Source organism: Bufo gargarizans, chromosome 1, assembly GCF_014858855.1.
Source record: "Bufo gargarizans isolate SCDJY-AF-19 chromosome 1, ASM1485885v1, whole genome shotgun sequence".
Taxonomy (NCBI): Eukaryota; Metazoa; Chordata; class Amphibia; order Anura; family Bufonidae; genus Bufo; species Bufo gargarizans.
This window is the reverse complement of record NC_058080.1, coordinates 298,135,915-298,148,945: the sequence shown is the minus strand read 5'-3', so window position 1 is coordinate 298,148,945 and position 13,031 is coordinate 298,135,915. Positions and strand designations below refer to the sequence as shown.

Genomic DNA, 13,031 nt, shown 5'->3' with positions numbered 1-13,031 from the left:
GCACTGCCTTTTGTCACTGTGCAAAATTTCTAAGTGTTTCATATTTTACAAATTATTATTTAAATGTATTTCTAAAGCTTTGTGGTTACTGTGTAATAAAAAGTATTTATGGTATAGTTATTGACTCACTTGACTTTCATTGTAGCAAGACCATTATGTACACTGTATTTCTAAAAAAAATAAAAAATGCATTGATCTTTCCACAAATAAAGCAGCCAGCTTCCTCTCTTCACATCCAGTGCTGGGAATTGTATATTTCCAGACACTATTCTTCTGTGACTAAAATTAGCAGTTTTCTAAAATATGGAATGGGGGGGGGGCAGGTTTGGGTACACAAGATTGCCCTCAAATATCCCGACAGAATGTGCAAACATATGATACATTTTACACAGAATATCCCTAATATGAATTTCTTTTATGTTAAACATAGTTTTCAGTTTGTGAAATTCAAAAATAATCCCAGATCTTTTCAGAACTATTTTATTTAAAAAATAGCAGGGTACAACGTACAATCTTCTGCATGTCATATACCTAGTATCATCCAATGAAACACATTGAACCGTAAAAACAAAGTCCGAGTGCCTTATTGCTATTTCCCTTTGCAAAAATGTATATTTAGAACACCTAAAAATGAACATTGACTGGTCTGCAATGCTGCTTTCTTTAGTTTCTCTGGAATCTAGAAAAACCTGGTTGGTCCATAATTTGTTATAAGACTCCTGGAATGTAGAATGCATATTTCTTAATGTTTGCTGCCCAATATTAAACGTTTCACATAAATTGATATCTGATATAAAAACAAAAATACAAACAGAGTCTAGAGAATTGAAAATGAAATGATGCTAGTGCCCCAAAGATACAGATTATAGATTCCCACACAGTACAGGAAACATCGTATTTTAGTTGTATGCTCCATGAACTCTATCAACATTGGAAATGGTGGTTGAGCGTTGCAATCTGTCATAAATAGGCAGTATTCACACAAACATATTAAAAGGTGATGTGTGCCTAGCCTAAGACAAATGGACAGTCGTCATGCGACAACCCCTTTAAAATACATTTCTGACTGCATTGTATGTCCGAAACCATTGTTTGGCCCTCATGACCAAATGGTGTTTTTGAATATTTTTCATAGGCTCCATTTACGTCAGCGGTGAGAACATAGCATCTTGCAGATTTTGCTCTTAGACCTTTCTAATACATTTGTGTGAATAAATCAATCATAAACACCACTTTTTGAGATTTACTGGGCAAGATCATGGATAATCACATTGTGGGTATGTTTAATTGTTTTGGCTAGGCTCTTTTATTCTAATGATAATAGCACTTTTTTCTGAAATCAGGTAGGCACAATCGATGTATGTTTCAAATAAACGTATTACTCTGTGAATGGCAGGTCAAGAGGGGCAATGAGACTATGACTGATTTTGTAACTTGTGAAGACGTAAGGCCTAGTTCATCCTGCAGTTATTTGGTCAGTGATTTTCATCAGTGACTGTGAGGCAAAACTAGAAATGGAGGCTACACATTGATAAGGTATAAATGAAAAGATTTGTTCCTGTTCTGTGTTTAGATCGCACCTTGTTTTGGCTCACAACTGACCAAATTACTGAAGTGTGAACTAGGCCTAACATGCTTGTCTCATTGTTACAGAAATATTGGTAAGATTACTGTTTATGATACAGTCTTGTGTCATCTATGTAAAGCATGTAAATTCTAACATCTAAGCATAAAAAAATCTATTTGCAGGATGTGATTTACAAAAGACCAAATTCCACAGAAAGAATCCTGCATCGTTAGCATTACACTCAGATGTGTGTCACATTTTTCAGGTATCGGAAGTAAACACTGCAATCATGGTACCCTGGATATTGACTAGAACATATATTACAATCATTTGATATAGACATTACACTTAAACCAAAGAAACCGGCCTCAGTGGTTCTCCAGCCAGTAATTTCTTGACTTAAAAGTCGCAATTTGTAGTAAAAGAAAACTACACACAGTTCCTGTTCCTCAGTGGATAATATACAAATGTAGAATACTTATATAAAGCATCAGTTCCAATTTGGCAATATTCATGTTTTAAAGCCCCCATGTGTTTACATACATGTAAACAATTAATGACATATAGTAGGTCCCTGACATATGGCACAAACAGTGGTCCTCCACTGAGCTTTGCTTTAAAGTCTATATTCCACGTACTCAGCACGGATGGCTTAAGCAATGTTTTGTGACGTCTACCACATTCAATTTCCTTAGATCAGGGTTTCTCAACTCCGGTTCTGGAGACCCACCTACCGGTCAGGATTTGTGAATATCCCACAGAATGAATACCTGTGGTAAGTCCTGATGCATGGAAACTAATTATAGCACCTGCTCAATACTAAGGAGATCCTGAAAACATGACTGGTACGTGGGTCCCGAGGATCGGAGTTGAGAAATACTGCCTTAGATAAAAGAGTTTTCCCTCTTAAGTAGCACATTTTAACTTCTCTTGAATTATCTAATAAAGGGTTCTCTCTGGGATTCCAGAAACATCACCACTATTGTCAATGGGCTGATCTGGTAATGTAGGTCATCCTAGTCTTTTTTTCTAATCCTGAAGAACCCCTTTGATGGATTTTAATTCTAATAGAAAACAAAAGCAAAACTGAATTTACATAATCTATCAGGATGTTACACACTTGCTAGTGAATAACATTAACCAGAGGCTACTGTAAATTAACAGTGTAAAAAAAGTGGTGAAACTGCCATCACTGTAGAAGGGTCATACACCTCTGCATGTGGTTTCACAGTCCACAGATCTGTACAGATGTGTCCTTCCTAACCTTGGCTTTTGCGAGACGACCAACTTTGAAAAAATAAAACTTTTGTGTTACAACACCCAACACAGTAATACAAAGATTTTTTTATTTTTATTTTTTTTAACGCTGATCATTTCACACCACGCATTCCAGGATATCTGAAACCAAGAGCCAAGGTAAGGAAGGACACATTTGCATGTTATACCAGCTAATAGGAACATTTACACTACTCCAGAAGTGCAAGTTTCAAGAAGGAATGTGTGAGACATATATTAAAGCTATTATAATTTCGCCATAGTATTTAAAATAACAATAAAAAATATAAATATGCTCCCAGACATTGTCTAGGTGTTAAAAATGTGCTAAAGATAATGCTTTGTGTTATCTAAGAGAGCTGTATAGTTTAGTATTAAAAGTAGAATATAACAATCCAATAGTCTAAATAAAAATTGTAATTACTGCTTTGAAGGAAAAGGGGCTGCACCAAATGGATCTAAATCTAATGGTTGTGATGGAGGCTGCTGGCTTTGTTGTTGTGTTACACTTTGTAACACTAGTTCAGTGAAAGGCACGGCACCAAAGTCATCAATTTTGGCATTATCACTGCTGAGGTAAGCTCCATGCAGTGAACTCTGCCTTGGCCTGCTGGCTGCTGCTGGGTGATGATCTCCACGGTTATCTCCAAGACCGTGATGTTGAGGTTGCCTCAAATCTTGAGGATGGAACGGTTTGGCACTGAAAGGGTCCACCATACTTTCATCTGCTTGTAAAATATTGTTGCGATCTTTAACATCATTAAGAGAAATGCTAATGTTTTCCTTTGAGTCAGAAATAGTAAGAAATTCGTTGCTGCTCTGTGAGTCACGTCTTCCCCCTTTTCTGTGACGGCGGACTTTTTCAGGAGTGCGGTAACTGGGCTTGGCTGTCTTTTTTGTGCTTGATGGAGTGCCATGGTGACGCTTTCCATTGTTGTTTGCTGGTTCCTGTTTTGTGCGTCTCTGACAAGATGATATTTTCTGCAGATTGCGTTGTTGCTTTACCTTTTGCTGGGTATGGTTTCCAGCTATTTCTTCAAATGGCACCAAACCAAAAATGTCCTCTCCACTACAAATCTTTTCTTCCTGCACTGAATGAGGGTAAAAGGGTGAGCAGCCAAAGACATCAACATTACCTGGAGAAACTGGAGACGTGACCTGACCATCTTGCATGTCTAATTTTCGACTGAATGGTGCTTGAGAAAATACATCAAATTCGTATTTTCCTTTTTCATCCATCCTAATTGGTTGTGCTTCCTTTATACATTGTTCTTCTGTAACTTTTTGTGTATTTAGATAATAAAATGGTATAGCACCAAATGCATCAAGCTGTGGATTAGTGGTATTTTCCCTAGAACTCTCAGTGGCACCTACTGGTCTACTTAGCTTCACATTGGAATTTTTTGTTTTTGTGCGGTCATTATCTGAATCTGAACTGTGCTTTTCTTCCTCCTCCTCTTCTGAATCCATTAACAGAGGCCTTTGTCCAGTGATCTCTGGCTCAGTGTCATTGTCTTCATGGAAGATGCCTTGGTCTCCATGTAAAGTATCTTCATCTTCTGGATCATCATCTTCACTGCTCTTGGGTGAAGGAGGGTCTGACTCAAAGTCACTTTCAGAGTCTGCACACTCCCTTGAGGCCTTTTGTGAAGACTTATTTTGGACATTTTGCTGTTGCTTTTGCCCTTTCAGGGAGACATTTTGTTTTTCAACTTTGGTTGATACTTTTGAAACATCTTCCACATCTAATAGAGTGTCAGATATTTGTCCAAGTGAACCTGTAAATGAAATTAAAATAATTTAGAAATGATATTGCTAAGCACCCAAATAATATGGAGTTTTAGTACAGTATTTATTACATGTAGTTTGTTTTGTAGACTGTAAACATATAAAATGACTGTACTTTTTAAAGATATTTTAGAATAGGTAAAATGATTTCTTCTATGGGTATATACCGTAATAAGTTGTAGCAGCTGTCTGGGCAACAGCTTTGGGTCAGTGATCTTGTACACAGTACTTAGCTACTTAAACTGGGTGTCTGGTTTACAAAACCGAGCAAACATAGGGGGCAGAAAGCTGCTACAAAGAGTGTCCCTTGCTATCTCTGGAGGACCTAGCTGGTTCCCTTGATTTCAGTTTCATTTCTTCAGCGATGGTGCTGCAGGGTGATTAAATATTTGGTGTCAGGTTCCACCATAGATTAAATGAGTTGTAAGAGATCAGAAGATTCTCAGGAGGAGAGAGCATTACTACACATTCAAAAGTTGTTTACATATTAGATGTACCGCATGTCAGCCAATGGGCTTTGGCTGAACCAGCTAATCATCCAATGGGTATGGTGACATACTGACTTTGCCCTGAAAGGAGCTGTTGGGGAAGAAAAGGATCAGGTTGCTGGATTTGAACATGCCCGATCTTTTCAATGTGAAAATCTGAAATCATATTTTTTTTTTATTGCTCTAATGCACCCGAAAAAATTTCAATAAGCAACTGTGCAGTAGGTCTTGATTACACTTACACTCCTATCGTTTTTTTCTATAGCTCCTTTGCAGATTTATGCATCTCTATGATAACAGACTACCGTTTATAGTCTGATACTGCAGTTATAATCATTCCACTAACATACAATTGTTAGGTAGGCACAAAGTAGGGGTTAGATAGAAGGGGATACAAAGGGAATGTTCATAGACTAATTGTGGTGTATGCCCAGGTCTGCATAGAAGCCATAGGCATAAAACAAAAGGACTGACTCCAAAGTTGTTACATTTTCATTTTAGATGTATTAGGATAATAAAATAAAATAGTTGTAAAGTTTCTACCTAGCCTTAAAGAGGACCTTTCACTCGTATACAAACTAAAAACTAACTCTATGGCCCCTTTCACACGGGCGAGTTTTCCATGCGGGTGCGATCCGTGCGGCGAACGTATGGCACCCGCACTAAATCCTGACCCATTCATTTCTATGGGGCTGTGCACATGAGCGTTGTTTTTAACGCATCACTTGTGCGTTCAGTTGAAATCGCAGCATGCTCTATATTATCAGATTTTGACGTGACGCAGGCCCCATAGAAGTGAATGGGGTGTGTGAAAATCGGATGGCATCTGCAAGCAAGTACGGATGCCGTGCGATTTGCACGCACGGTTGCTAGGAGACGATCGGGATGGAGACCCGATCATTATTATTTTCCCTTATAACATGGTTATAAGGGAAAATAATAGCATTCTGAATACAGAATGCATAGTAAACCAGCGCTAGAGGGGTTAAAAAAATAATAGAGCCGGGTGCGTTGCAGGAAAATGCACGATTTTCCCGCGCGAGTGCAAAACATTGTCATGCGTTGCACTCGCGTGAGAAAAATCGCGCATGTTTGGTACCCAAACCCGAACTTCTTCATAGAAGTTCGGGCTTGGGATTGATGTTCTGAAGATTGTATTATTTTCCCTTATAACATGGTTATAAGGGAAAATAATAGCATTCTGAATACAGAATGCATAGTAAAATAGCGCTGGAGGGGTTAAAATAAAATAAATTTAACTCACCTTAGTCCACTTGATCGCGAAGCTGGCATCTCCTTGTGTCTCCTCTGCGCTGAGCGGCTGAACAGGACCTGGGGTGAGCTGCTCCATTAAATATCGGTTAAGGACCTTCGATGACGTCACTCCGGTCATCACATGGTCTTTTACCATGGTGAATAACCATGGTAAAAGATCATGTGACGTACCATGTGATGACCGGAGTGACGTCATCGAAGGTCCTTAACCTGTATTTAATGGAGCAGCTCACCCCAGGTCCTGTTCAGCCGCTCAGCGCAGAGGAGACACAAGGAGATGCCAGCTTCGCGATCAAGTGGACTAAGGTGAGTTAAATTTTTTTTATTTTTTTTAACCCCTCCAGCGCTATTTTACTATGCATTCTGTATTCAGAATGCTATTATTTTCCCTTATAACCATGTTATAAGGGAAAATAATACAATCTTCAGAACATCAATCCCCAGCCCGAACTTCTATGAAGAAGTTCGGGTTTGGGTACCAAACATGCGCGATTTTTCTCACGCGAGTGCAACGCATGACAATGTTTTGCACTCGCGCGGGAAAATCTTGCATTTTCCTGCAACGCACCCGGCTCTTATCCGGGCAAAAAAACTGACGCCCGTGTGAAAGAGGCCTATCTGTGGGCAGAGCGGCGCCCAGGGGTCCCCCTGCCCTTACTAGTATGCCTGGGCGCCGCTCCGTCCGCCCGGTATAGGCTCCGGTATCTCAGCTCCGTCTATTGTACTGGACTGATTTTTTGTAGGAGGCGTGTCCCTTGCTGCAGCACTGGCCAATCGCAGCACACAGCTCATAGACTGGCTATAAGCTGTGTGCTGCGTTTGGCCAGCACTGCAGCAAGGGAAACGCCTCCTACAAAAAATCAGTCCAATACAACAGACTGAGCTGAGACCCGGGAGCCTATACCGGGCGAACGGAGCGGCGCCCAGGCATACTAGTAAGTGCAGGGGGACCCCTGGGCGCCGCTCTGCCCACAGATAGAGTTAGTTTTTAGTTTGTATACGAGTGAAAGGTCCTCTTTAAGTCTCTGGTGGTAAAATCTATGTGCAAAATGCCGTACTGTAAAGTGTAAATCGTTAGTTTAAAGAGGATCTTTCATCAAGCTAGCTCTAGTCTAATTATTATCCTACCTTATACTGGCAGCCCCCACTGATGCGATGGCACTTTTTTTTTTTTTTTCCCCCTAAAGAGTTCGTTCGGTTATACTAAGGCAGAGACTTGTATTTTCCCTGGGAGTGGTTATCTTCTCCCTGGCTGTGAGCGCATCCAATCAGAGCTCCCCGCTTTTAGCCAGGGAGAATGAGCTCATGTTCTCGTGAGCATCAGTGGGGGCCGCCCTATAAGGTAGGATAAAAATTTGACTACAGCTAGCCTGATGAAAGGTCCTCTTTAAGTAATTTAATGCAAAAGAACGTACAGAGATGGATTGGGCACAACCTGTGCCACTGGTGGTGTCACCTGTCTGTAATATACAGCTGGTTGGTATTCCACTGAAATGGGCGGGATCAAAGCTTTCTCCAATCAATCAGTAGTGACCGTGGTATCTAAGCAGTTGTAAATAGGGAGGTAGCTCCCTCTGTCACTCCATTGGCCTCCACAAGACGCGATCATGGGGTGCATATGGTTAGTATGGCAGTCGGGTCCAACAATGGGCTCTGGGTCGGCCTAGTACAGTAGTCTGCTAGGCCTTATAGAAAAAAAACTTGTACAAATCTGGTACCACATCCATAACGACCATTAGTATACAGTATGACATGGTAGTGGTGCTAACTCAGTAGCTAGGCCCACTCCATTGCTTTTGGGTGCCAGCTGTATTATACAGCTGGCACCCAGCTCTCACTGCTAGGAATGATGATCTCAGAATCCACATTTTAACCCATCTCACTGCTGAAGCCAGTCATTGGTCGCAGCAGTGCAGTTGACTATGTCCATTCCTTGGCAGGAAGAAAACAAGCCAGGGATCAGAAGATGGAGGAACAGGAGCCAGTATGCAGGGGCGGCAGGAAGCTAGTAAGTATGAATCTTTCAGTAGGTAGTTTAGGGGCCTTAAGTTAGTAGTTAATTAATCCTGGAAAACCAAACAAGGCCGCATCCTTAAGGGACTAACCCACAAGGTGAACTGTGGAAAAATCCAATATTGCTCTTTTTTGTTCATCCTGCCTCGCAAAAAAAAAGAATAAAAAGAAATCAAAAAGTTGCATATACCAATAAAACTATAGGTTGTTCTGTAAAAAAAATTTTTTAAAAAGCCCTCACGGAACTCCATCAGTTGAAAAATAAAAAGTTATGGCTTTTACAATAATGCAAGACAATTTTTTTTTTTTAAGATTATATATATTTTTTTAAACATGCAAATTGTTAATCCTTCCCAAAAAAACAAAAACAATATAAAAAGTGATCCAAAAGTCATATGCACCTTAAAATGGTACAGATTAAACCTACAGGTTTCTCTACTAAAAACAAGCACTCACAGCTCTGCTGATGGATGGAAAGGATAGAAAAGGTAGCAGGCAGAATAGGGTGAGGAAAACGAAAATAGCAATAGAAAAACAATCCAGAATAGCAGTTTTTTGTTCATTGTGATGTTTTAATATATGCAAATAAGTGTCTAGGTGCAATGGGGGCGGTGCTGGTACTCCTAGAGGCTCAGTTCTCTCTGCATCTGCAGCCCCCCCACCTGCACTTTGATTGACAGTGCCAGGCAGTGTAAATGTGATCACACCTGGCCTGACTTCTCCTAAAGTCAAAGAGCAGAGGGCACAGCAGTTGCAGAGAGAGTAGAGCATCTACCCCCATTGCTGCTAGTGGCTCATTTTCATATATTAATACTATATATTAGTTTTTCTCAGAAATGCAGACACATATGAACATGAGACCAACACAGATGCCTTCAGCTGCCAAGCACACATGTAACAGGTCAGCCAGTTTCATAGGTACAAATCTGCTGACAGGTGCCCTTTAAACGCACCAAACTGGCCAGTTTGGAAGGGGTTCATTTATTTTTGGGATCTTTTTAAACCCTTACTACAGCTTATGATGTCAGTGTTTATTTTGCAGAAATGCAGGAATGGTTGCAGTCTTGTGATTGCTTTTTTAGTATATATATCTTTTACTATGAAATTATTAGCCTCATTCTGGTTATTAATGGTAAATACTCAGATTGGGTCACTGTCACTAGTGGGGTACATCAGGGGTCAGTATTGGGCCCTATTCTCTTCAATATATTTATTAATGATTTTGTAGAAGGCTTGCATAGTAAAATATCAATTTTCGCAGATGACACTAAACTGTGTAAAGTAATTAACACTGAAGAGGACAGTATACTACTACAGAGCGATCTGGATAGATTGGAGGCTTGGGCAGATAAGTGGCAGATGAGGTTTAACACTAACAAATGTAAAGTTATGCACATGGGAAGGAATAATGCAAGTCACCTGTACATACTAAATGGTAAAACACTCGGTAACACTGACATGGAAAAGGATCTAGGAATTTTAATAAACAGCAAACTAAGCTGCAAAAAACAGTGTCAGGCAGCTGCTGCCAAGGCCAATAAGATAATGGGTTGCATCAAAAGGGGCATAGATGCCCGTGATGAGAACATAGTCCTACCACTTTACAAATCATTAGTCAGACCACACATGGAGTACTGTGTACAGTTCTGGGCTCCTGTGAACACGGCAGACATAGCAGAGCTGGAGAGGGTCCAGAGGAGGGCAACTAAAGTAATAACTGGAATGGGGCAACTACAGTACCCTGAAAGATTATCAAAATTAGGGTTATTCACTTTAGAAAAAAGACTACTGAGGGGAGATGTAATTACTATGTATAAATATATCAGGGGTCAGTACAGAGATCTCTACTATCATCTATTTATCCCCAGGACTGTGATTGTGACGAGGGGACATCCTCTGCGTCTGGAGGAAAGAAGGTTTGTACACAAACATAGAAGAGGATTCTTTACAGTAAGAGCAGTGAGACTATGGAACTCTCTGCCTGAGGAGGTGGTGATGGTGAGTACAATAAAGGAATTCAAGAGGGGCCTGGACGTAATTCTGGAGTGTAATAATATTACAGGCTATAGCTACTAGAGAGGGGTCGTTGATCCAGGGATTTATTCTGATTGCCTGATTGGAGTCGGGAAGGAATTTTTATTCCCCTAAAGTGAGGAAAATTTGCTTCTACCTCACAGTTTTTTTTTGCCTTCCTCTGGATCAACTTGTAGGATGACAGGCCGAACCGGATGGACAAATGTCTTTTTTCGGCCTTATGTACTATGTTATGTACTATGTTAGTACTATCTGCACATGCGATTTTCAGCATTTATACCAGAATTAACCTGCTTACTTTAAATTTCCCTGAAGGACACGAACATCAAGCTGTACATTTGGTCTGAGTCCAAGCTCAAATCTCTCTGTGTTAATTCCAAACGTACATCAAAATATTTACGTTTTGATTCTCAGTACCATCCTTGTCAAATTAAAAGTATATCTTTTCAAAATTTGGATTACATACTTTAGTATAAATGTTAGGTAACAGAGAAAAGAAAACATTAGTTGTTTTCTTGCTTTCACGCCTGACTTTGATATGAAAGACTTGACATTTCTTATTAAATTGTATAAAGGCCCTTTTATATGGGCAGTTGATTATCCAATGAACAGTCATAAAACATGCCCCATTGATCATATCTTTAAGGCTACCTGCACACGGGTGCTTTTAAACAGGCAGAAGATCCAAACAAATTTCTGTTTCCGTACCCAAACCACACCAAAAACAACCATCCTTTCAAACCCCTCCCAATAATTGCCATGTGAAAATGAAGATAAATGAACACAGATTGACTTACTATACCAGCGACTGTCAGTCCTTTTACATCTAAGGGTAATGTTAACTGTTTCAGTTTGGATTATTAGGGCAAAGTTTTGTTGTTTTGTTATATGGGCTTTTCGTGGCGTAATGTTTATATTATTTAACCTCTTAGGCTACTTTCGCATTAGCATTAAAATTTTCCAATATTGAGATCAGTCATTACCAGGAAAAAAAAAAAAACGCTTTCGTTTTGTCCCCATTCAAAACCTCCAAAATGCATTCCATACCATTCTCATACTTTCCGTCCTGAGATGCGGAGCAAAACTGATCCGTCATGACCCACAATGCAAGTCAATGGTGACGGACCCGTTTTCTCTGACAATAGAAAATTGATCCGTCCCCCATTGACTTTCAATGGAGTTCATGATGGATCCGTCTTGGCTATGTTAAAGATAATACAACCGGATCCGTTCATAACAGATCCAGATGGTTGTATTATCAGTAACAGAAGTGTTTTTGCTGAACGCTGCCGGATTCAGCAAAAACGCTAGTGTGAAAGTAGCCTTATCCAGCCAATTTTCTTTTTAATTTTCTCCCTGGCTTCCAAGAGCAATAACTTTTTTATTCTTCCGTTCACGTAGATCTATAAGGACTTGCTTTATGCATGATAAGTTGCAGTATCTATTGGTACCATTTAAAGGGGTTGTACAGGACTAGAAAAGCATGGCTGCTTTCTTCCAATAACAGCGCTACTCGTGTCCACAGGTTGTGTGCAGTCTTGAACATGCGATAATTAGACTGTTTATACCATAGACTGCAGGGCTTAAAGAAGCTTTTCTATGGCAAGCCTAGAAGCCTTCAGAAGTTTCCTAGCTGCCACAGCAACCAAACAGCTCTTGGAATCTCATTGTAGGGGGCGTTCGGTCACTAGCAGCAACCCGATTCCAATAAATGACTTCTCAGATGCCTTTGTCGGAATGGATCATAGCATCTGAGGGGTTAAATGTCCACTGCCAGCAGGTGTCTGCTGTATAATACCGCATTTACCAGTTAGCTATGGTGTCTCTTAGCTCCATATATAGCAGATGTCACTAATGGGTTAAACGATTACTATAGGTTTTGTATATACTTAAAAGGGTTTTCCAGGACTAACCGGATAGATAATCAATGTAAGGCCTCATGCACACAACAGTATTTTTTCACTGTCCGCAAAACGGGGTTCCGTGTCCGTTTTTTCTTCCGTGTGTCTTCCGCGATTTTTGGAGGATCACCAGACATGAAGGATTTTTTTAAAAAAGTCGTTTTGGTGTCCGCCTGGCCGCGCGGAGCCAAACGGATCAGTCCTGACTTACAATGCAAGTCAATGGGGACAGATCCGTTTGACGTTGACACAATATGGTGCAATTGCAAACGGATCCGTCCCCCATTGTCTTTCAATGTAAAGTCAGGAGTCCCTATCGGAGTTTTCTCCAATCCGATGGTATATTTTAACTTGAAGCGTCCCCATCACCATGGGAACGCCTCTATGTTAGAATATACCAACGGAATTGAGTTACATCGTGAAAACTCAGATCCGACAGTATATTCTAACACAGAGGCGTTCCCATAGTGATGGGGACGCTTCAAGTTAGAATATACTAAGAACTGTGTACATAACTGCCCCCTGCTGCCTGGCAGCATCCGATCTCTTACAGGGGGCTGTGATCCGCACAACTAACCCCTCAGGTGCCGCACCTGAGGGGTTAATTGTGCGTATCATAGCCCCCTCTAAGAGATCAGGACCCCCCCCCTCCCTCCCCAGTTTTAAATTCATTGGTGGCCAGTGCGGCCC

General features: G+C 40.5%; 1 protein-coding gene across 3 annotated transcripts in view; it reads right to left on the bottom strand.

Annotated features, from left to right (window-relative positions):
* Positions 1-464: 464 nt before the first annotated feature.
* BMP2K (BMP2 inducible kinase) overlaps positions 465-13,031 on the bottom strand; it is a 220,517-nt gene continuing 207,950 nt past the window's right edge. For all 3 annotated transcript variants that reach the window (XM_044304924.1, XM_044304940.1, XM_044304933.1), the window contains one exon: positions 465-4,620. In XM_044304924.1, coding sequence (XP_044160859.1) covers positions 3,263-4,620 — 1,358 coding nt within the window. In that variant the 3' untranslated portion in view covers positions 465-3,262. The remainder of the gene's footprint in view (positions 4,621-13,031) is intronic.